The 26,136-nt window shown below is 45.6% G+C and overlaps 1 protein-coding gene across 1 annotated transcript in view; it reads right to left on the bottom strand.

Annotated features, from left to right (window-relative positions):
* Positions 1-24,730, bottom strand: part of Creg2 (cellular repressor of E1A stimulated genes 2) — a 38,365-nt gene extending 13,635 nt beyond the window's left edge. The window contains exons 1-2 of the mRNA XM_059244061.1: positions 24,296-24,730; positions 21,435-21,604 (exon numbers count right to left, since the gene is read on the bottom strand). Of these exons, the coding sequence (XP_059100044.1) occupies positions 21,435-21,604; positions 24,296-24,730 (605 nt within the window). The remainder of the gene's footprint in view (positions 1-21,434; positions 21,605-24,295) is intronic.
* Between the last annotated feature and the right edge of the window lie 1,406 nt (positions 24,731-26,136).

Here is a 26,136-nt window from a genome sequence, read left to right as displayed (position 1 = left end):
TCCCTGAAACACATCTCAGGTATTGCTTTGTTACCTGCTCCTCTCTATTGCCAGATCCCAGAATCCTATGCCAATGTCAAGCCTCAAGCTTCAGGAAGGATGCGGTTGTTCTGATAAATACATATGCAGCCTTTGCCAACACTCTATGACCAGAAATTTAGTTATTTAAAGGTCTATGTGTTGGTGTTCAGAAAAAAAGAAAAATTAAGGGAAAGTGTCATAGGAAAGAATATATCATGATCTTTCAGGGTTTCGAAAGTTATATCAGTACATACAAATATATTAAACAAATTATACTAAAATAGTTATTCAGCATCACTTGGATTCCCTTTAAAATTAATTTTCTTTGGTAATTTGAGATATGAATACAATGTATTTAGACCATAAATACTCCCTCTCTTCTCCTACAAGTCTCCCTGGGCCCCATCCCCCTCCCAATTTCATGTCCTTGTCTCTTTTAAATACCCGCTGAGTTCAGTTAGTGCTTCGCATGTGCACATCAGCGTAGAGCATCACCCGTTGGAGCATGAGCGATCAACCACAGACCATAACACTGGAGAACACTGACTCCCTCCCTCGCTGGCTACCAACTGCCAAAGATCCTCAGATAGGGGTTGGACCGTGTGAGCCCCCCCCCCCCCCCCATCTCCATGCTGGAGTATCGATTGGCTTGATCTTATGTCAGTCTTATGCCAAGAGCCACAGCTGCTGTGAGTTCATAGTCAAAACAGCCCTGTTTTGATTCTTTAAAATATAGAAAAAGAGAATCTGTTTTGTTGAATTTCCAAAGGGTAGAGGGTTCATGAGACTGGACAGCACAGCCCTGTCACTGGTAAAATAATTGTCACTGCACAGTGGTTTTCAACTGCAGAGAAGTCTCTTTAAAAAAACAATTGAAAATCTGTGGTCTGTCTTTGGTGTCACAGAGGTTAGGGGAGGGCTCTATTTGCATTTAGTGGGTAGGGACCAGAGATTTCCTATGTTCTACAATCATAGGATGATTCTACTCCTGACATTGTTCTGAACAATAGAAACAGAGGGAACATTGCCAAACTCTTTTTATGAGGCTATAGTTATCCTGATACCCAAACTACACAAAGATACAACAAAGAAAGAGAATTACAGACTAGTCTCCCTCATGAACATTGATGCAAAAATACTCAATAAAATACTAGCAAGCTGAATCCAAGAACACATAAAAAAAATCATCCACTCTGATCAAGTAGGCTTCATCTCAGAGATACAAGGATGGTTCAACATACGAAAATCTGTCAATGTAATCCTCCCTATAAACAAATTGAAAGAAAAATAAACGCATGATCATCTCATCAGATGTTGAAAAAGCCTTTGACAAAAATCCAACACCCCTTCATGATAAAGGTCTTGGAGAGATCAGGGATACAAGGAACATACCTAAACATAATAAAGGCAATATACAGTAAGCCAACAGCCAACATCAAATTAAATGGCAAGAAACTCAAAGAGATTCCACTAAAATCAGAAACAAGACAAGGATGTCTACTCTCTCCATACCTATTCAATATAATACTTGAAGTTCTAGCTAGAACGATAAGACAGCCAAAGGAGATCAAGGGTTTACAAATTGGAAAGGAAGAAGTCAGACTTTCACTATTTACAGATGATATGATAGTATATATAAGTGACCTCAAAAATTCTACTGGGGAACTCCTACAGCTGATAAACACCTTCAGTAATGTGGCAGGATACAAGATTAACCCAAAAGAATTAGTAGCCCTCCTATATACAAATGATAAATGGGCTGAGAAAGAAATTAGAAAAACATCACCCTTTACAATAGTCACAAATAACATAAAATATCTTGGGGTAACTCTAACCAAACAAGTGCAATATCTGTATGACAAAAACTTTAAGTCTTTGATGAAAGAAATTGGAGAAGATATCAAAAGATGGAAAGATCTCTCATGCTCTTGGATAGGTAGGATCAACATAGTAAAAATGGCAATCTTACCAAAAGCAATCTACAGATTCAATGCACTCCCCATCAAAATCCCAATGTAATTCTTTACAGATCTTGAAAGAACAATACTCAACTTCATATGGAAAAAACAAAAAACCCCAGGATAGCCAAAACAATCTTATACAATAAAGGAACTTCCAGAGGCATCACCATCCCTGACTTCAAGCTCTACTATAAAGCTATAGTCATAAAAACTGCTTGGTATTGGTATAAAAACAGAAACATTGATCAATGGAATCAAATTGAAGACCCTGACATTAATCCACACACCTATGAACACCTGATTTTTAACAAAGAAGCCAAAATTATACTATGGAAAAAAGAAAGCATCTTCAACAAATAGTGCTGGCATAACTAGATGTCAACATGTAGAAGAATGCAAATAGATCCATATCTATCACCGTGCACAAAACTCAAGTCCAAATGGATCAAAGGCCTCAACATAAATCTAGTTACACTGAACCTCATAGAAGAGAAAGTAGGAAGTATCCTTGGACGCATTGGTACAGGAGACCACCTCCTAAATATAACACCAGCAGCACAGACACTGAAAGCAACAATCAATAAGTGGACCTCCTGAAACTGAGAAACTTCTGTAAGGCAAAGAACACTGTCAATAAGACAAAACAACAGCCTACAGGATGGGAAAAGATCTTTACCAACTCCACATCTGTCAGAGGGCTGGTCTCTATAATATATAAAGAACTCAAGAAATTAGACATCAAAATATCAAATAATCCTTGGGCTGGAGAGATGGCTCAGAGGTTAAGAGCACCGACTGTTCTTCCAGATATTCTGAGTTCAATTCCCAGCAACCACATGGTGGCTCACAACCATCTGTAATGAGATCTGGTGCCCTCTTCTGGCCTGCAGGCATACATGCAGACAGAACATTGTATACATAGTAAATAAATCTTAAAAAAAAAAGAGTAATAAAAAAAATCAAATAATCCAATTAAAAATAAGGTGCAGATATAAACAGAGAATTCTCAAAAGAGGAATCTCAAATGACCAAAAGCCACTTAAGGAAGTGTTCAACATCGTTAGTCATCAGGGAAATGCAAATCAAAATCTTACACCTGTCAGTATGGCTAAGATTAAAAACACTGAAGACAGCATATGTTGGAGAGGATGTGGAGAAAGAGCAAACACTCCACCACTGCTGGTGGGAATAAAATCTTGTACAACCACTCTGGAAATCAGTATGGTGGTATCTCAGAAAACTGGGAATCAACCTACCTCAAGACCTAGCAATACCACTCTTAGGCATATACCCAAAAGATGCTCGACCACAAGGACATAGGCTCAACTGTGTTCATAGCAGCATTATTTGCAATAGCCAGAAGCTGGAAACAACCTAGATGCCCCTCAACCAAAGAATGGATAAAGAAAATGTGGTACATATACACAATGGAGCATCACTCAGAGGTAAAAAACAATGTTATCATGAAATTTGTAGGCAAATGGATGAAACTAGAAAAAATCATCCTGAGTGAGGTAACCCAGACCCAGAAAGACAAACATGGTATATACTGATCCATAAGTGAATATTAGACACAAAGCAAAGGATAACCAGGCTAAAATTCACAATCCCAGAGAAGCTAGGTAAGAGGAGGACCCTAAGAGGGACATGTATAGATTGCCCCAGAAAGGAGAAAGGGTTAAGATCTCCTGGGTAAACTGGGAAGGGGAAATAGAGGGGAGGATGGAAGGTTGGAACATGAGGGTTTGAGATGGCCAAGTTGGAGGGAGGGACAGAGAAGGAGAGCAATGAAAGAGATATCTTGACAAAGTGAACCATCAAGGGTTTAGGGAGAAATCTGGAATTAAGGAAATCCCCAGGAACTCACAAGGATGTCCCCAGCTAAGACTCATATCAATGGTGGACAGGGTGCTTGAACTAGCCTTCCACTGTACTCAGATTGGTGTTTACACTAATTGTTATCATAGAACCTACATCCAGTGATTGATGGATGCATGTGCAGAGACCCACAGCCAAGACTTGGCCAAGCTCCTGGAGTTCAGCCAAAGAGAGGGAGGAGGGATTATAGGAGGGGGGCGGTGTTTCAAGATGATGATGGAAAAAACCACAGAGATAGCTGAGCAAAGTTAGTGGGAGCTCATGGACTCTGTTCTGACAGCTGGGGAGCCTGCATGGGACCGAACTAGGCGCTCTGAATGTGGGTGACAGTTGTGTGGCTTGATGTGTTTGTGGGTCCCCTGGCAATGAGATCAGGACTTATCCCAGGTACAGGAACTGTCTTTTTAGAACCCATTCCCTATGGTGCAATGCCTTACTCAGCTGTGAAGCAGCGGGGAGGGGCTTGGTTCTACCCTAACTTGGTATGCCAGCCTGTGTTGACTACCCAATGGAGGCATTACCCTCTGTGAGGAAGGGATGTGGGTGGGATGGGGGCAGATGTGGGGAGTGGGAGAAGGGAAGGGAGGGGGAACCAGGTTTGGTATGTAAAATGAAAAAAAATTTAAATAAAAAAATTCAGCATGACTTCAGAGGTGGAAGGTAAACCATACTGGAAACACATCCCTTTTTTCTTGACAACTTTTCTATGTCCCAATAGGATTCCCTGTATCAAGCCTCTCGTTAGTTCATCCCCAGGATCGTTTGACTTCCTGGGTGCCACTATTTTTCAGGTGGTCCAGTGGTCAAGGACACAGAAACATCATACTTTGAATTTAGATTAATCCCTGTCCTGTTATAAACATCTTTTGGATATTCAGCTGCTTGTTCATCCAGCTACAATTCCACATCGTTTGTGAAATTCAGTGTAAGACACACAAACAAATATGAATCTACCCACATTGTTTTCCCAGGTCATTTTTTTTTTTTTGTCCATTTCCTCCACAAATGTGTGTTCATGCAGACTCTGGCTAATACCTCTTTAAACCCCTGTCATTTGGATATCAATCATCTCCCAAAGTTCATGTGCTAAAGGCTTGGTCCCAGGGTGGCACTACCGGGAAATGGTAACACATTTTGAGAGACAGGGTTTGATGAGAGGTCCTTAAGGGATTAGGGGAGCTGGACCCTTTCTTGATTCTCTTTTGCTTCCTGGCCATGAGGTGAACAAGTTAGCTCCCATGAACCTCCACTGTGATGTGCCTTCTTGCCATAGGGAAACAGAGGCAATTGGTCATGTATAGGAATCCTACAAGTGTGAGGCCAACTTGAGCTGGAAGCCCAGCCCTCCCTGAGGTAACATAGATCCATAGACAGTTAACGGCTGCTGGGGAAAGCTGCCGTGTAGCTATTTCCTCCTACAGGGATGTCCTTTAAGGCTCAGTAAGTACAGGGAGCTTTGTTAAGGATGAGCAAGTAAAAGGTTCAGGAAGTCCCTAAAACTGACCAGGCACGTTAGGCCCCTCCTACTCCAAGCTTACATAAGCATGAAGTACTGAGAAAGAGAGACTCTCAGACAAGCCCAGCTGCCTAGAAGAGGTGCAGACTAGCCAAGCTTCCTGGAACAGGCTCAGGCTAACTGAGCTGCCTGGAAAAGACACACTCCAAACTGTCGGGCTGCCTGTAAGCTGTGCAGTGCACCACACGTTTCCAGATGCCATGAGCCATCACCCATGCTGCGGTGGGCTTTTGATGATGTGGTTGTCTTTGAGTCATTTCTGTGCCTGTAAGAAATCCTTCAAACGAACTCCTGTGAGTAACCAATTGGACTTCAGTGGTATCTGTACTTCGGTCTGTTGTCAGGTCCCTGTGTGGGGTGAATAGACATTTGTTCACATTTCCTCAGAAACAGGGTCACACAACAGAGGCCGAGACATATTCTTCAGGGGTATAGCCACTAGTAAGCTGCCCATGCTTCTGTAAATAACCCCTCCCCCACGCTCTCGTAAGTGGAAGGAGGATCTAGCTGGAAAGGGGAAGGTGATTAGCACAAGTGGGCAGGGGACATGGGAGAATAATGTGGGGGGTGGGGGGAATGTGATAGAAATATATTATGGACATGCATAAATGTAATAATGAAATCCATTATTACATATAATTAATACATATTAATAAAACTTTTTGAAAATGAGATTTTTTCTCTTTAAAAAGGCTGATTTACAAAATACCAGAGCTCCAGGAAGCTGACTAACATGGAAACCTGTAATGGTTTCCCAGAGTATCATAGGGAAGCTCTCGAAGGAAGGCTGGACTTTTGAGTTGACGTCCTCCCCTGTGGGTGGTCATTTCTCAACAGTCTGACAAGGAGTCACTCTTGAAGTCACTTGGGTAGTCCACAGACCCCTTCCAGTCTCTGGATTTTTCAACTCTGAAGATCTGTCCATTTATCCTCAGGCTCTTGCACTGGTTTCCACACCTCCATTTGAAGGTCCTACCTGTGAACTCTCTGAGTCTCTGAGGATGAAATTGGAGTGGTTCAAATACATTTCCTTATTCATCTGGGGCTAGAAACTTCTCTCACTCTTTGTCAAGTCTTAGGATTCAATAGACACTGGCCAGCCACACAGACCCACAACAGGGCCAGACAGCTAAACCCGGAAGAAGAGCCTCTCCTGGGTGGAAGGGAAGGGAAGACCATTCCACTGTGAGTGGCCAGTTACTCTCTGAGTGAAGCTTCTCCATGCTTCCCTTCGTAACGGCTTGCTGCTGCGTTTTCAGATCTCTCTCAATCTAATACGATTGGAATATGGCAAGATTTACCTTCACCAACCAACTGGATACTATATGTACTAGAAACACACACACACACACACACACACACACACACACACACACACACACACACACATTTCATTTGTGAAGGAAAATTCCATCTAAATGCAGGGCCCTAAAACAGGCGTATGGTTCTAGGAAGTCAAGCTCATGGAATTCCCAATGAATAACTCACCCCCACCACACACCCAGAAGCCTGGAGGTTGCAAAAACAAGCAGTTTGATTTAGTTCCCACCCCACAGTTTCTAGGCAGTTGAAGCCATGCCCTCCCTACTCTCTACCCCCACTTACAAAAATTGCCCTCAGACTCTGGACTGCACGCTCCCCTGAATCCTTGGATGCTGTGCCACAGGACCTTGAGGCTCCCCTCTCAGACCAGTAAATGTCTGCTCTTGCCATTGAGGATGATCTGAGTTTTTAGTCTTGCATTTCCCTCTGCCCGTTTCGTTCTCACAATATGTGTGGAAGAGATAAGTGTGCCTGTGTGTGCACTTTGGTCCGTGCACATGTGAGCACATGTATGTGGAGGCCCAGGGGCAGGTGTCAGGAGTCTCCTGGATCCATCTCCACCTTTCTTCTGTTTGAGGCAGGGTCTATCATCCAGACTCAGAGATCACTGATATGGCTAGTTTCTCTAGACAGCTTGCTTGAGAGATTGCCTGTTTCCTCCTTCGGAAGCTGGAAATAGGGGTAAGCTGCCACGACTACCCAGCTATGAGTTCTGGGGATCCAAAATGGTCCTCTTGCTTACGTGGCAAGCACTCTAACTACTGAGCTATTTCTCTAGTCCAATATTCCCAGCTCTATATTTTAAAACATTTTAACTATAAGTAGGTACAATCGTGACACCCCCAAAATACCAAAGGGAGGCACTGCATACATTAGAATGAATTACCATGTTTCTGTCCTCGTTTGCAAGTTCGTTTAAACTAGCACATCCTTCTGAGACAGGTTAAATTCACAGCTCCCCCAGAGCTGTCCATATCCCAATCCCCAGAATGTCCTGCTTCATCTTATTCCACGGATGTGATTAGGTTATACATCTTGAGAGGGAATGATGACCTTGTATTAGCCCATAGATAAAATGTAATCAGACCAATCTTCAGGGCAGGGGGCAGAGTTTAAAGTGGGCAGTAGCATCAGGGATGACCAAAGCCAGGGCTACAGTGATGAAAGCGTGAGGCTCCACGCCAAGGACTGTGGATACTCTCTGTTCTGAGAAAAGTGGGGAAGTGAATTCTCTCTTGGAGCCTTCAGAAGGAAGCGACCCCACGGCCTCCTTGGTTTTAGCCTTGTAAGACTCACCATAGACCTCTGCACTCTAGATTAGCATAAACATACTATTTAAAGCCCCAACAGAACTCACAACAGTTCACTAACAACAGAAAATGAGTCCACCGTTTCTCAATGCCCATCTCCCCAAATTCCACACATTCAACCAATAATTACCGGATCCCACTTTCTGCTAAAGGCTCTGTCTGTGCTAGTTCTGCTGACCAGGGAGAGGCAGAAGGATGCAGCTCTGGGCCTCCTGAAGCTCGCAGCCCAGCAGGAAAGTCTGGCCAGCTCGCTACACAATTAATAGTGGTTTACTTTCTAGATGACAGGGATCCTGCTTGTGTTCTGGGGGCCAAGGACAGCCGAATCCTGGGAAATCAATTCAAATGAGATGAGGTGGGGACAGGAAGGGCAGTAAGAAAGAAGTGTCCCCTGCCATGACAGAGACCTCCAGCAGTTCTGCCACCCATGGACACGGAGAGAAGTTGGCATCTGTGAACCAGGAAGCTATGGAATATGCCTTGACCTTGAACTTCTTTGACTCCAGAGCTGTGAGAAGTAAATACTCATGATATACAAGCTAATTCAATCCATGGTAAATAACGGTTTATGAGCCACTGGTCTATGGTGAATATCTGCGGTATTATGTAGGCTACTCTGTTTATGGTCTTTTGTTACAGCTACTGAAGGGATAAGACATTGTCACAGAGACCAAGAAAAGGCAAAGGGAAGGCTGATGTCAGGCTACACATGTGGACCGTTTTAGGCTTTGAAGGGCATAGTAAAGAGTTTGATATTTTTAAAAGATTTATTTTTATTATTTTAAATTATGTGTACATGAGTATGTTTGTGTGTGGGTATGTACATGTGAGTGTAGGTGCCCTTGGAGGCCAGAGGCATCTGATCCCTCAGTCACCTGATGTGAACTCAGGTCCTCTAGAAGAACAAGACCAGTATGTACTCTTGAGCTCTGAGTTAGCTCTTCTGCCCAAGAGTTTCAAATTTTATCCTGAATGAGAGCGCATTGAGCAATTTTAAGCAGGGTGGGAGAATGATGATATGGGCGTTTTCAAACCATCCTCTGACTTCAGGATGGAGAAAGGGCTTAAAAGGGGTCAGTCTGGGATCCAGAGAGACCCGTCCAGAGCCCGTAAAAAGGATAAGAATGACAATGGGAACTTGGTGCAGAGAAACAGAGAGCAGTTCCAGGTGAGTAGGGCTATCCTGCTGCCTGCTATAAAAGGGAGAAGCCGCTAAGGGCATTACAGGGGACTTCTCAGAATACGAGAGTGAGTGGGTACCACGGCAGAAAAGGGCCTTGGGGACCTAAGAGGAGACTGAGTTCAAGATGTCCTCAAAGTGTCCAGGAAGCCGATGGATTCAGGGTCTAGAGCTCAGATGTGAGGTATTGGCTAGGAATAAAAATTTAGAAGTTACTGGTACATATATGGAGTTGTTTGGGGTGGTAGGAGAGAGGGAGAATGAGAGAGTACCAACCATCTCCAGGCCGATGTTGGGATAGTCTGCTGGCCTGTATCGCCATGGGTGTATTTACAATAAGCCTCGTGAATTACCTCGACTTTAGTGCAAGTCATGGGGTGGAAATGATACAGAAACGACATTCTCTGCCCTTGAGTGTAGATGGGATGTGACAGCTCCAAGTCCCCGCCGCCTTGACCTCCCACAGTGATGGACTGAAACCTGGGGTTGTGGGTCAAACAAACCCTTTCTCTCTCCTGTCGCTTTTCTCCGGGGATTTTATCACAGCCACTGGCAAGGAAACCAAGATGTGCTATGTGAAGAGGGTAGGTACAGGGATGACGGGTAGATGGAAGTGTTGGCCCATCTGGGTTTGAACCCCAGCCCCATTACAGTTTGGTAGGTGGATCCCTATGCAAGTTCCTTACACTTGTAATGCCTCAGTTTCCTTTTGTTGAAACTGACCGTAGCACCTCTGTCATGGGCATCTCGTAAGGACTGCATCAGTTTTTATGTCACTTGCTTAGAACACTTCATATATCACCGATGTCATGCGATACTTAGAAGTTATGCAGAGACAACGGGGCTCTATCAACTCATTTCTCTCTGCTTCTGCCATCCTCCATCCTGCAGGGAGGCAACAGCTGTTAACGACAATCGCTACCATTTGTTAGCACCGAGCAAGGGGCCACACACTGAGACGGTTCATCCCCGTGGCAGCCTTACAGCCACCGTTACTCCTATTTTTGGGTAAAGGAAGTTGAGAATCAGACAAATTGAGGTACTTAAAGGTGGGCCGATATCAACTGGAAGATTTAGCGTACAGATCAATCAACCGCCAATCAGGAGCCCTTTCATCTATAGCAATCATTCTTAGATCTAAGTGTGCTCCAGGGCTCCCTGGCTGCTCCTTGAAGACGCCTATCTTCAGAGAGTGCTGGAACCAGAAATGGACATCTATGAGTGGACAAGTAACTGCTGCCCTCAGCTCAGTTTCTGCGGTGGTCCAGTGAGATAGTTCCAGAAGCAACACCGATGGGGTCAGGGTTGGTCTCAATCCTGTTCCTAGAGCTAGTCCGAACTGGGCAGTCGGATTGCAGCTGGGGAACTCCAAGCCCACTTTCAGGGCCACGCTGATGCTTCATCCCCAGAATCACTGATTCGTGGTTCCCTACCTGCCTGGCTGCCTGGAGCCAGGACAGACCCTGATTGGACACCATCATGACAGCACTCCTGAGATACCTTCTAGCTCTCGCCCATTCTGCCAACACTCTCAAACCTGTCCTGGGCAGGGGAGATCTGACTGCAGAGTCCTGGCTACTTCAGATCCCCTGTGGCTCCTTACCACCTCTCAGAACAGCACCCTGAGAAGGCACACTTAGACCCATGGAGCCTTCAGGAGGGCTTTATGCTTTACCTTATTCTGCATCGCTGTACACCAGAGTTGTCCCTGTTCTAACAGGTGCGTGGCATGGGCATCTTCTAATGGGGATCTTCCGAACTGCTCATTCAACTACAAATCCTGCTATTCACCTTGCTTAGAGATGAGCATCACATACATTGAAAAAGAAGTTGACTGCTATCTTAAAGGAAAGAGGCCGTTTTAGTCCCTGTCTTTTATTATTATTATTATTATTATTATTATTATTATTATTATTATTATACCAGTGATGGTGCCTCTGTCTCCTGACACTTCAAGGACTTTGTGCATTCCAAGCCAGTGCTCTACCATGGAGCTGTACCCAGTCTGAGTCCGTGGATCTGAGACTGCTTATTTCAAACCACTTGGCATTCCAAAGTCCTATGCTTTGCGGCATCATGTCTGAATCTGAGGGCTGCTCATTCGCCTTGTTGCGGAGAGGCATGGATTTAAGTCCCAGGAGGCTCCAGACACACAGGCGTGTGTCAGAGCCTGCTATATTAAATCAACTCATCGGTGACAAGCAGTCAGGGAACAGCCAGTGTTGTTAAATCTTACTCATGCATGTCAAGCATACAGTAAGTGCTCAATAACTATCATTTGAAGGAAAAAGATCTTGCTTCAATTATAATATTTAATAATTATAATATTTAATATGTTGCTTTGTACATAATATACTTAATAGGTGTTTAGCTGATTACAAATCCAATTAAGGTTTAATTCAGTTTTATTATCTCACCCTGTTTTTATATTATTGGAGTAAGACTTTTCCCTCACAAAATCTTTTGAATCTGATTAATTAAAATCTGGTTTTTGTAGGTGTGTGTGTGTGTGTGTGTGTGTGTGTGTGTGTGTGTGTATACACGCAGGCATGATGGGGATTGTGACTAGGGACTTACACATCACCAGCCAAAGTCTATTTTCTCACTCAGACATTTTATTACCATTTCTACACCCTAGGTAATTTACTCTCCCATGTTATCTTGGGAATATTAGTTTAGCTAATTTGATGGGAAAGGCCCCATCTACAGTAGCAAAGGGAAGCAGCATTGCGGTGGTACATATCCGTAACGTCAGTCACTTAGGAGGCTGATGGGGGATAACTGAATTCCAGTCCAACAGGCCTCTGGCCTACACATACGCACACACACACACACACACACACACACACACACACACACACCACACTAAAATAGACTTTATAAAAAGAGGGGAAAAATTCCTTAGTGCTAGGGATATGGTGTAGTAACAGAGCACTAGCATGCGCAAATTTGTGCTTAAACCTTAGCACCAAAGAGAGGACATCGACACTGATCAAGAATACATACAGTCAGTATGTTAATACTGAATATTTAGCAAGTTTATGTTTCTCTCAATGATTGAAGAAAGTTGGACACAGAGGAGAAAAATATACTTACAAATCATATGTTTGAGAGGGATCATATCTAGACAATATGAAGGAATTCAACAATAAAATAATAAATAACCCATTTTTAAAGAATGGGTAAAGGATTTGAATGATGGTTTTCCCAAGAAGAGTACAAATGGCCAGTTAACCCACAAAAGAGTACTTAATACCACCAGCCCTCAGGGAGCTGCAAATCAAAACCACTGTGTGATGTCACTCCCACAACTGCACAGACTGAACAGAAAAGACAGACAATAACCAGTGTGGGAAGGATATGGGGGACCAGAACCCTCAAATGTTGTGGGTGGGAATAGAGAACGGCACGACCACTCAGGGAAATAAAGCCTGGCAGGTCCTCAAGGAGTTAACCGTGGAAGTAGCATGTGATCTAGCGATTCTACTCCTAGGCACATACCAAAGAGACTTGACGTGTATGTCTGCCCAGAAACTGGACATGGATGCCCACGGCAACATTCATGATTCCTGGTAACTGCAGCATGGGGACAAATGTCCATCAGACCACCCAGAGATGGATAGAAACTGATAAACATGATAAGTCAAACACTGGAATACTATTTAGCCACTAAAAGGAATGGATTATTGATACATGCTGTAAAACCATGGACCTTGAAAACAGAAAGGTAGGTTTTTAAAAAGCCAGCCACAAAATACCACATACTGTATGTTTCCATTCATATAATGTTCAGAATAAGTAAGTAAATTAAATGTGCAGAATATATAAGCCCACAGGGACAGAAATAGATGAATAATTGTGTGGGGCTTGGAGCCCTTTGATAAAACATTTTCATCCACCTTCCCAGTGCTAAAGCCTTTTTTGAAGAGTCTGCATTTATGGTGTTCCCACCTTGTCTCACTGAAGTCCTTCCTGTTTAAGATGGAGATTCTCCCAACAACATTGGCAAACCAGATGGGGAGAAGTTGTCGGAAGACAGAAAGGGTAGTGTAAGGACAGAGGGACAGAAACACGGGTGAATTAATGACTAGCTGGAACCCCAGGGACTGAACTTCACAGAGAGAGCGAAGTGGCCGTCATTTGCTAAGAGATACGCCTGCAGAAATGAGCAGAAGGTGGGAGAGAATCCTGGACACCTGCTCATCACGCTTTCGCTTTTCGGAATCCCCGCATGATCTTTTGAAAGCTACTGAGATTGGTTTCGCTCCAGGAATACATGAATGTTCAGGCAAAGTGTGTGTGTGTGTGTGTGTGTGTGTGTGTGTGTGTGTGTGTGTGTGTGTGTGAGAGAGAGAGAGAGAGAGAGAGAGAGAGAGAGAGAGAGAGAGAGAGAGAGAGACATGGCTCTGCACATAGGGCCATGTCTTACTTAGAGGATTTATCGATTGCTTTGAAGAGGCATGAACAAGAACTAGGGAAGAGAAATTGGATTCAGTTCCCGAGTCTGATTAGGGCTGGGCCTTATGCTTTGAAACGCATGTCACGTCTCTGGTGGATGCAGTTTTCCAGACAGAGATTCATCACAGCCATTGCCAAACAAGTTGCTGCCAGCAGATTCTTACAATGCGTCCCCTTGATGAAGGTCATCCTGGGAGCTGCTGAATGAACAGGGTACCTTCCAAAGCTGTCCCAAGGAGTCAGGCCCAGAACTGCCTTTGGTATCAGGCTGAGCCTCAGCTCACATCAACTATTCACATTTAGTCTTCTGTTTGCTTTTGTTTCCTGGGACAGGGTCTTGCTATGTAGCCCTGACTCATCTGGTGTTCGAAATTTAGCTCAAGCAGGCCTTCAGCCTGTGGGAATCCTCCTGCCTCAGCCTCCCAAGAGCTGGGATTACAGGAGTGTATTACCCACCTTGCTACACATTTTATTCTTATACAAACAGTTAATGGGCATCTACGTGAACAAAGCATGGCCAACCCCACCCATATCTGCAATCCCAGGATTGGCAGGCAGTGATAGGTAGATTCTGGGAATAACAACAACAAAAAATGTGGAGAGAGATGAGAGAGACTCCCAAGGCTCCCAGGATCCTCCTTTGTTCTCTGCATCCACAGGGAGGGTTTATACACGTACATGTATAAACACACACACACACACACACACACACGCAGTTAAATGATGAAGGGACTGCAGTGGCCATTGGTCATTGTCATTTCTTCAACCTTTTTTTTCCACATTTCACAAAGAAATCATTAAACTCAGACATACTAACTCAGTTGTTTCTGCTCAGTAAGGACGGAGGGGTCTCTGAGCCCTGGCAGCATCTGTGACACCTTTTTACCAAAAGCCTTTTGCGGAAGAGGGGAAATGCTTCCGAAACCTCGTTTATGATCATCAAATCAAGTTCACCTGGCATTTATCCAAAGTCACCCTTCAGTTTGTTCTGACTTCAGGAAAAGCATTTGATAACTCTTTGGGTTCCATGGATAGCACAATCATCAAAGTGAAAACTGACCCATTACTATTGAGCAGAATATGAATCAATGGAACGGCCCTCCCTGGTCGAGAGGGTTTGCTATCCTGCTCATTAAAGGATACAGTGCCAAATGTGTGGTTCAAGTAGGCCTACTACAGAAGGAGGAGGCTACAACAGAATTTTTGCTTCTGTCAGTTATAACCGATTAAATTTTTACACAGCCAAGTCTAGTGTCTGTGTGTAAATTCCCTCAGGGGCTGGGCACCTGCCCGTGCATATATGCATATATGTATTGACCGGAGAGGAAATGAAGAAGGTTAGCTAGTTGCCAAGGTCTCTTTTAAGATGGAGTCTTTTTCAATTTGCCGTCTTAACCTGGGCTGGGAAATAGATTCCCAGCCCTAATTCATTTAATTAATTAAATGAAGAAACCACAGCAGCCCAAAGTAAACAGGCTAATTAAATAAAACACTTGAAATAAACTAATGATTATTAATAAAGGCAAATTTGGAGGCTGTGGTGGCTGATGAGCAGAACGGCCTCCTCCTTTGCTGCTTCTCAGGCTGTGTCCTTTTCGTTGAAAACGTTTAATGGTCGAATTCAGAGCGAATTCATTGAAGGCATGCAATGCCATGACTCACTGTATGCTGACGTGTGGCCATCCTGTAATGATTTCCACAATCAACTTGGTAGCCTATGCATGCTGAGCCATGCTGAGCAATAGAGCCCCGAACCTGTGTACCATAGGACTGGCGGTCCTCACAATGTCCAGCACCGCATTCCTGTCTTTCCTGGTTCCTGCAAGTACAGTCTGATTTTTGCTTCTGAGAACTCAACTCCCTTAGATTCTACATGTATGGGAGCTCACACACTCTTTCTCCTTTTTGTTTTGTTTTAGTTTGTTTTGTTTGAGGCAGGGTTTCACTGCGTAGCTCTGGTTGTCGTGGAACTCACATTGTAGACCAGGCTGGCCTCACACTTGTAGAGATCTGCCTGCTTCTGCCTCCTGAGTGCTGAGATTAAAGGTGTGTGCCACTATGGCCTGGCACTATTTTTTTCTTTTTGTCGGACTTTCATTTTAATTTTGATCATTTTAATCATGATCTAAGGGACATGAGTCATTGTATGGGCCAAATTACAGTTATTCACAGGCTTTTCTTGGAAGCACTGGAAATGCATTTGAGACTCAGAAATGTCTCCATCTTCCAGAGGCCTCAGACTCACCCTGGAGCACCTTCAGACTATAAGCCCTCGGACCCTATAAGAGGTCTGGCCCTTGGGCTAAGGGAAGAATAGGCTGTCATTAATAAGTCTCTTTTTTTCTCTGCCCTTTAAGTAATTGAAAGGCACTCTTAAGTTTTGGGAGTTGTACTTCATAATATACAATCTTTGTGGAATGTACACACAGTTATCCCTTGGGATCCCTGAGGACTTGCGTTCGGGATGATCCTTGGATGTTAAAATCTGCAGGTGTCTGTGATGGTTTGAAAGAAAATGGCCCCCTACATTAGGAGGTGTGGCTTTGTTGGAGTAGGTGTGGTCTTGTTGGAGGAAGTATGTCACTGGGGGGGTGGACTTTGAGGTCTCCTATGCCCAAGCTATGCCCAGTGTGGCACACAGTTGCTTCTGCTGCCTGTGGATCAAGATGTAGAACTCTCAGCTCCTTCTCTAGCACCATGTCTGCCTGCATACCGCCAGCAGATAATGGACTAAACCTCTGAAACTGTAAGCCAGCCCTAAGTAAATGTTTTCTTTTATGAAACTTGCTGTGGTCATGGTGTCTCTTCACAGCAACAGAAACCCTAAGACAGAGCCTAAGGCCCTCTATAAAGTAGAAGCATTATAGTATACTTTATTCATGTTGTGTGTGTGTGTGTGGGGGGGCACATGTATGTGCATGCCATAGCACATGTGTGAATGTAAGAGGACACCTTGGGGTGTCAATTCACACTCCATGCCATATGACTCCCAGGAATCAACCTTAGGTCATCAGCCTTAGCCACAGACATCCTTATCTGTGAAGCTGTCTTGCTGACCCCTACAGGTATTTCAGTAGTAATAATATTTGCATGTCAACCCACCCTCCTCCACACACATAGTTTAAATCAGCTCGGGTTCCTTATAATATCTAATTGATGTAAATACTATACAAAGAATTGCTGTATTGCACTGTTTTGGGGGGGGAGGTCACAGCTAAAAAATGTCATTTTTGTTCACTACAGACACATTTTTTTTCTGTAGTTGATTACATCTATGGATGAAGACCTCACAGACGGGCAGTCCTGCTGTATAACACATAACATCCTAGGAGGCTGTTCTCACCCAGGATTCACTGCTGCAAGGTGAATTCAACCACAGATCCACAGGCCCTCAGATTCAACCCCCACATTCTCCAAGATGCCAAGGGAAGTCTGAATAGGCAGAATATTTAACTCTATCCCAGCAGCAACTTTTCCTGGCTACATGGATGCATCAGAATGACCAGTCTAGTACTTTTCTAGTAGTGAATCACTTTAAATATGTTTATTTACTTTGATGTGTGAGTGTTTTTGCCTGCATATATGTATGTGTACCACATGCACGCAGTGCCTAAGGAGGTCAGTAGAGGTCATGTGACTCCCCAGAACTGGAGTTACATGCAATTGTGAACCGCCATGTGGGTGCTGAGAATTGATCCTGGGTCCTCTGCAAAAACAGCCTACACTCTTAACCATCTCTCAAGCCCTGAATGTCACTTTTGAGGGCAGGGTAAAGGCACTCAAATCAACATGCCCTGGCCAGGACAATTTCACCCAACTAACCTTAGTAACTTTACTATGACATTAAACAATAGAGTGCAATAAAAAGTTTTGGTAAGATCTCTGACTAGATGAGGTGGCACAGTGCAGGCTCATTTTACAAATTCATTTAAAAACTCCTTACCGGGATTTGAGAGACAGCTTGGCAGTTAAGAATGATCGCACACTCGTGCAGACTGGAGTCTGGATGCCAGCACCCAGGTGATAAACAGACTCTAGCTCTGAGGGATCTGTCACCCTCTTCTGGCCTGTACGTGGTTAGGCATGTGCACACACATATGTGCACACACTCACACACACATACATGCAAATAGAACAATAACTCTAACAAAAACAAGACTTTTTCTGGTCCTCTAAAATCTGTCTCTTAGGAAGAAGTATGCATTTTTTTCACCATTCCCAAGACACCAGCTTTTCTTTCCTTAATTAAAGAAATTACAGGAGCAGCATTTCCCTCATGGTTGCATTTTCTGAGACTCTGGAACCCGGAGACTCTGGAGCTCTGGAGCCTCAGTTTCCTTCACCCATTTCTACTTGGATTTAACCTTTACAAAAAGATTTATTTTTACTTATTAGCGTGAATATATGTCAATGTACACAGGTTCCCATGGAGGCCAGAAGAGGGTGCTGGATCCCCTGAAGCTGGAGTAACAAATGACTGTGAACTGCCCACCATGGGTGCTAGGAACCAAACTCAGGTCTTCTGCAGGAGCAGTAGGGACTATTAACTGCTGAGCCATCCCTCCAGTCCCTGCCTCAAACCTTTTAATACACAGGCAGCTAATGGACTGGAATACTGTTTTGAGTGACATGCTGTGGGGGCTGCTAAGTGGAAAGTGTTTCTTAGCTACCTGCCAAAGTACTTATGCCAATGCCAGCTTTGATCACAATGAGCCTTCAGGTCAGACTTTTAATTTGATAAAACTGGATATAAATAAAATATTAAGAGAGTTGGCAAAGAGAAGCATCGGGCATAGTGATCTGTTCTGAAAAGGAACGAATGCCCAATCGTACAGGCAGGGCCTGGGAGGCTTCTGTTAATTTTCTTTGTGAAGGATTTTAGCAGAGGGCTAAACCCTCTGCTAAAGGTTTAGCACAAGGTGTACGTGTAGATCCCAGAACCCAGAGCTCACCTGCTCTTGAAGAAAAGCCACAGAATTCAGTTCCAGGGGCAATTTGCAGTTGCACTTGGCTGCACAAGGTTTGCCTACCTGCAGGCAGACACGTGCGAGGGCTGAAAACTGAAGTGATGAGAGAGCAATCTCCATAGAGGCTGGGGGAGGGGCACCTTGACTGACGTCACCACTGTGAGAACAGGAGGCTTCCGAATCCCCGCCCCAGGCGTCAGAATTGCTGCTCAGCACTTGACCGTGTGGTCTCACCAGTGGTACCTCCAGGCCCTGGGAACAGGCAGGAGTCAGCTGGTTGGTCTTTCTAAGCTCTAGCAAGGTGCTTGTCTGGGATGCAGTTCTGGTAGCTGCTTCTATCAGATGCCTCTCTCTAGTGGGATGGCCACCGGAAGCGCCATGCTTACTTATTTGGGGGCTCCGGTACCCGTCTGTCTTTTGATGCAGGCTTTGACTTATTCAGCCCTTGTACTTAATGTTACTAACGTTCTAGATTTCAGGAGTAACGTCAGGTGCAGTGCTGATTGTGAACCTCACATCTGGGCCCAAGTCATTCACTGGAAGATATAGCCTCACTTCAGAACACTTGCTTGGAAGTCTGATTCTTTCTAAGGCAAGCTTAATTTATAACATGTTTCAATACTTCAGAAGTTTAAGGAGTGCTAGGGATTGGCAGTTTTGGGAAACAGTTCCATGAGAAGGTTCTAGACACAGGGTACCAGTGGGTGTGGTTTTTTCTGTCCATAGATTAGGGATACAGGTATGCCTTTGACCCCGGAAGCATCACTTCTGGCCAGATGCTGTCTCATTTCTTACTCAGCATGGTATGCAAATGTTTGCAATTTCTCTGTGTGGCCTTGCACAAAGGAGTCACCACACACACACACACACACACACACACACACACACACACACACCCTAAGATTGTGCAGCCAAAGGCAAGTGGCTGGATTAAGGCACTCTGAGACATGCCCCTCCCCCAGCCTCAATGGAGATTGCTCTCTCATCACTTCAGTTTTCAGCCCTCGCACGTGTCTGCCTGAGGCCTGCAGGTAGGCAAACCTTGTGCAGCCAAGTGCAACTGCAAATTGCCCCTGGAACTGAATTCTGTGGCTTTTCTTCAAGAGCAGGTGAGCTCTGGGTTCTGGGATCTACACGTTCAGCATGGCTGTTTTTAGGACCCTGGAGTTGTGGGAAACAGTATGTTTAGGAAATTCTCCTGGGATCATGTCTCTAGCAGCAGTGAACTTGTTGACTGAGAATAGGGGGACTATTCCATGACAAAGGAGTGTTGTTTCCCTGGCTGGCCATAGCCTGGTGGGGGAACCAGGGAGTCCTGTGGTTTGAGTCTCTAGTTGCTGGGGATAGATGATGGGAGTGGGGTTGGCAAGGCCTTTCCCAGGCTGCATTTGATACTCCATTATTGCTCTAATTACTTTCCACGAGAAGAAACAGGATGGTTGGTTGTTTTCTATGCTGTGCATAGAGAATAGAGCTCGGGAGTGGGATGAATGCTCTCAATCGCCTCTGTATTTGCAGATGGGATGGTAGATGCCAGGGGTCATTCTGCCCTCCCCTCCAGGCCACCCTGTGACGATTGTTAATCTTTGGGGTGGGGAGGAGACCTCCACAGGAGTTCAGCAAAGTGTCTCCCTGGCAGCAAATGATTTGGGGCTTTGTAGTTAGACGATGATATCTGAATGGGTACTCTATTTTTGCTTAAATGTCTTTAGAAGGCTTTTCTTCTAGAGAGCTTTTGAGAAAGTGTATTAAAGGATGCTGGCTTTGTATTACACACATTCCTTGGTGAGAGTGGGGCTATAAATGAATTGAAAAAGCAATACTCTCCAGCCTGTACATGCCCGAGAGATAGACTACTGGCTCTCCTTTCAACTCCCAACCCACTCTTCCTTTATAGTACTAGAGTTGCCATGGCCCCCCCGGTGTCAGATGAGGCACCTAGGGCCGGGAACGGTGCTTGGTTGGTAGAGTGATCGTCTAGCATCCATAAGGCCCTGGGTTCAATCCCCAGCAGGGCATTAACCAAATGTGGTGTATGCATCCTTGGCTATGGAATAGGTTCAAGGCCAACATAGGCTACACAGGACCATATCTCAAAAAAAAGAAAGAAAGGAAGGAAGGAAGAAAGAAAGAAAGAAAGAAAGAAAGAAAGAAAGAAAGAAAGAAAAATGGTCTCACAGAAGGCACCTTGCATCTATTTCCAAGGCTCATCAACACTCTGTAGGGTAGAAATGATTATGAATATCAACTTCTGATGGTTCAGCTTATGAATTTTCATCTTTATGTTGGTTTTAAAGTGATATATATATTCAGCAAACTTTGCGTTGTGATTTTTATTCTTTTTCTTAGGCTATGGCTACAGAAAAAGCCTCTCCCTTTCCTTTGAGTACGGTAGTCAATAAAGTACATTGTCAAGATTTTATTATAAAATAGGCTTTGTGTTAGATGATTTGGTCTACCTGCAGGTCAAGGCCAGTGTTCTGAGAAAAGTTAAGGTGGGGATAGGTTGGGCAGGAGGTTGAGGATAGACTCAGTAGGTTAAGTGTAGCACACACATTTCAACTGACAAAAATTTCACTTTGTAACAGGCTCACTGGACACGTGACCCCAGTGAAAGTCCAAGTCCAAGGACCCTCCCATTTTATAGATGAATAAATTTAGGTAGCTTGCTCCAGATCACACTGCCTGGTCTACAGTAGAATTCTGAGAGTAAAAATGTCAATCCACATCTGTGACCATGCACAACCCACCTTCCACTTCTGCCCAAACCTGTAAGAACAAACCCTCCCCCTCCCTCTCCCCTTCCCCCTACCCCTCTACCTGCAAAATTCTCCTTCCGATTCTGGCAGCATCAAGGAGGCTATGGGGTTCTTCACCAGGTCAGCTACCACAGGGTCCTTGGCTGTCATGTAGAAGAAAGGAGTCCCCGTGCTGTTGTGGAGGGGGCCATCGCTGATGGCCAGGCAGCCCCCAAAGGGCAACCCTTGGATCTAACAAATGCAATGATAACAACAAAAAGGTGTTTTGGCGGCAGAGCTACGGGTCACACAAGCTGGGGGAGGCGGGGGCAAACTTTGTATGACTGGGCAGGAGATGCAGCACTGGGGGCCTTGTTTGGACCGGTGGATTTGACGGGTATACTAAGGCGGGGTGGTCCCGTAGATGCATCTCACTCCGTGATGGTTTCAGAGTTTCTCTGGGGAGGTAAGAGCATTCCGCCTGGGGGCTGTCTTCACACAGCACGTGCACTCATTTTACTGGCGGGTAGGGACACTGAGGCCTGTGAGGAGGAAGAAGAGAGCGCTAGGCCTTTCCCACAAGCTCCTCTTAAATACTTGCTGCCTTCATCATCTCCTCCATTCTTTCCACACTTTGGGGATAGACTTTAATTCACTTTAATGAACTCTTTGGTCTTTGGATGCCAAGAATAATCTATGCTGTTTCAGCTAGGGCAACAGTTCTTTGTTTATTAGTGGTGTTTTATATCGTGATCAGTGACCTTTCGGCATATAACTGAACAAGCGATGGGAAGTTGATGGGTTAGATACCCTTTTAGCCTAAACGGAAGTCACAGAATCATGATCTACTGATCTTTGCCCGTGCTCATCTAGTAGATGGGGGGTGGGGGTGGGGTCCCATGTCATGTCTGTGTGACTTTAAGCAGAAACAAAAGCATTTCAGTCTTAGCATTCCCCAAACTCTGCCGCACCTGCTTTGTCTCTTACAAAGAGCCCCCCCTCCCCCCGCCGTGAGGCTGTCATTGTTTCCCAAGCACCTGACACAGTGCACGGGATAGTGAAAGGAAGGGTTTAAATCATTTAGAAACATGAAAGATTAACGAATTCTCCAAATGGCAATATTACATCATCCACAGATTCTATTTTCAGCCTGTCGTGAACTGCTCAGCAATTCATGCAAATGTTTTCTGAATTGACTGAGTTTGGATTAAAAGTCAGTATTGGAAGGGGAAGGCCTATGGAAGCTAACATAGGGCTGTTGAAGATCAAAATATCTTCAATACAAGGACGCTAGATGCCTTTTCTTCTTTGGTTGTTTATGTTTTTGTGAGGCAGGATCTGGATATGTAGCCAGAGCTGGCTTTGAACTCGCAATTCTCTTGCCTTAGCCTTGGTACTTGGAACTACAGGGGTGGACCACCAAGCCTGACGGGCATCAGATTTCTTTTCTTTGTTTTGTTTTGTGTGTGTGTGTGTGTGTGTGTGTGTGTGTCTGCATATTCATGCATTCTAGTGTGCCTGTGTGTGTATTGCTCATGCATAGTGTGTACACATGGCGGGCGGTCAGGTGACAACCTCCTGGTTTCCTGGTGTCATTCCTCAGGGTCCATTACTGTTATGTTTTTTAGACAGGGTCTCTCGATGGCCTGGAACTCCCCAAGTAGGACAGGCTAGCTTGCCAGCAAGCCCTAAAGACCCACCTGTCTCAACCTTCTCAGCACTGGGGTTACAAATTCATGCCATCATGTTTGGCTCAAAACAAAAACAATGCAAAGCAAAACAAAAAAACAAACAAAAACAAAAAACAAAAACAAAACATGGGTTCTGGAGGTTGGATAACTCAGATCCTCAAGCAGTCTATTGCTGAGACATTTCCCAAACTTTAGGCACTAGGGTTTTTGTTTGTTTGCTTGTTTGTTTGCTTTGTTTTGTTTTTGTTTTTTAACCATGATTAGCTTCATATTTAAACTTCATATTAAGGTATGTGTTAGAAGTGTAAAAACTGTTCGGACACTGGGAATACAGAACTGGCTGGGATTCTAACGTAGAAAGAGGACATGATCACGGGCATTATTAGGATAAAATTGTCATTAGATAATTTTTAAGAAAACAAAAAAGAACTTTCAAGCTCTGCCTATAGAATTACTTAATTTTATATATGGGGAAAATAGGGTGCTTTGGCTAAGCCGGGGGTAGTGAGACCCAGAATTGAGGCAAGAACTCGACTCCCACATAGTGTGATATGTAACGGAAGGATGCTAGTCCTTCCGTGCACAGATTACTTAGGAGCTCGGATCAGATCTCTGTCTTTTAGACAGGACTAGAAGCTTTCTGGAGGCTATTCTTATGGAATATGCCGCTTCAGGGCCTCTCCATGCTATTCCGGGTTAACGTGTGAATAAAGCTTTGGGGACTGAAAGAGAAATTGTGGCTGAAACAGCTCCCTCCAGAGCAGTTGCGCTTTGCCTAAGTCGTCTTTCTCAAAAAATTCGAGTTCCATTTTTTTTTAAGTGTAAATTTCTACCAGTGCGTGGATGGTGCTTTTCTCCCACGCCCACTTGGTGTGGGAGGTGGTGCGGGAGTCTGCCTGCAGGACAGTGCTAAGAGCCCGCGGGGACTGAATGCTCCTCATTTGTGATTCCAAAGGCGATCCTGTCTGCTTTCCAGGTCTCCGTGTGACGCTGATTATTCGACCATCTCTTTGGCCATCTTAAGACAGAGATTCAGTCACTAGCCAGACTGTTCCCCAGGGTCGCCTTCCTCCCCACTCACGTGCACTTGGCCAGATGAACCGACTCCTGCACAGCCGGGTTCCGTTATTCACAAGGCATCTACAGTCTATGCACCTGTGAAATCCGAGTCGCCCTGTGCCCTGGGCTCGCCCCAGAACTGACGGACCACGCCGACACACGCACCACCCCCGCGTCCCGACATCTCGCTTACCTTTTCGTGGGTGGATGCAGTGGCCAGACAGCCCCAGGAGCTGGCGTGGACCAGGGAGCGGGCGGTGCCTGCACGCACCCTGGGGCTGGGGGATGCTGCGGATGAGCCGCTCTCCCGCCGGTAGGAGAACATTCCACGCGGGGCCGGTGCGGGCCTGGCGCGGGCAGAGCCCCGAGGCCGCAGGTGCGTGTCCTCCTTGTGCGCCGAGGCCGGGAAGCTCTGCTGCCAGATGCTGCCCGAGTCCTCCAGTAGCGCGGGCAGTGCCTCCTCCGTGGACGCGCTGTCCAGCTCCTCGTCTACCTCGTTGGTGACAGCCCAGGACACGGAGCTCACGATCACGTAGCCGGCGGCCGGGGACAGCAGGGCGCTGCAGCACAGCAGCCAGGACAGGCGGGTCCCCGGCCCCGCAGGGCGCTCCCCGCCGGACAGCGACATCTTCTTGCAGGCGACGCGCCCTGTGGCGGGGACCGATCGCCTAGCAGCGGCCGGCCAGGGGCGCCCCCCTGCGGCAGAGCGTGAGCCTGGAGTCCCTTCTCCTCTCTGTGGGATTCCCCGGTCGGGGGTCGCGACCAGCCCCCGCGGTGCCCTTATTGCTTTACACCCCGGAGAGAAGCGACGTCTGCCGCAAGGCCAGACTCGCCTCAGCTGTGCGCACCGCCGCTGCCGGACGCAGAGTCCAGGCTTGCCAGGGCGGGATGGCTTGGTTTTCTGCAGACTGGCACGCGTTCTGCAGCCAAAGGGTGGGCGTTCACAACTCAGGCTCAATGAACTCCGCTCGACAGCTGTGAGACTCTTGCATGCTGCTTAACTTCTCTGTGCCACTCCAGGACCGTGCCAGCAAGGAGGACATCACCAGGCTCAGTCACTGCACCTTGAAACCGCCCCCCCCCCAACCATGAGGCACATGACACCCACATTCCCCTTAACTCACCCAGTCCTTAGTGTCATGCCATTAGCAACACTGACTAATAGCGCATCTTAAAAACATCTTGTTCCAGTAAGTTTAATAAGTATCAAAATAACTTAAAATGAATTATAATTTCTTGCCTCTTCTTATGACATGTTCTATAGCTTGTATTCCTAAAATGCAGGAGTCCTGCTCTAATTGGTCCCATAAGAAAGCAACTTGAAATAGCATTTGAGTTTTTGCTACATCTCATCCTCAGCACACCCAGCTGCGATACCTCCTCTGCCCCATCTTGCCGCTCTTCCTGGATGGCTGGATGCTGAGCACCCTGCCAGTGTAGACACAGCTGGCCTCTCTCTTCTGTATGGGGTCTTGTTTTCTCTCCCTAGCTGCCCCTGGCTGCTCTTTTCATCTTTCCGAACCCTGCCCTTTGTCCGCTTCTAAACACTGAAGTTGTCTTCAGTCTCTCCCTGAGCTATCCTGTTTATTTTCACTGCTTCTGCCGTTGCCTGCTGCTGCTCTCTCCCCAGCCTCCCACCCCCTCTCATCCCCGGTTCCTGGGAAGACGTGTCCCACAGTCTTGAGAGGCAGGGTGGTAAGTCATTGAAACCCCAGCCTCTGCAGCCAGCCATGATGACACACACCTGCTATCCCGGCACTCGGGAGGTGGAGGCAGGAGAATCTGAAGTTCAAGGTCATCCTTAACTAGGTAGCAAATTGGACACCAGCCTAGACTACATGAGATACCATCTCAAGATCAAACAAATAAAAGCCAACAACCCCTCCTCCCCAGATATGCCTTCCAGATTGGAAATAATCCAGACCTTGCTCAATCAGGTCCTGACTGTGGGAGACTGGTCTGTCACCTGACACTTCTGTGTCTTTATCTGCAAAATGGGGCCTGTTACATCTCCCTCACCAGGTTTTAGATGTT

This window comes from Peromyscus eremicus, chromosome 16_21 (genome assembly GCF_949786415.1).
Source record: "Peromyscus eremicus chromosome 16_21, PerEre_H2_v1, whole genome shotgun sequence".
NCBI lineage: Eukaryota > Metazoa > Chordata > Mammalia > Rodentia > Cricetidae > Peromyscus > Peromyscus eremicus.
This window is presented reverse-complemented; position numbering and strand designations above follow the sequence as displayed.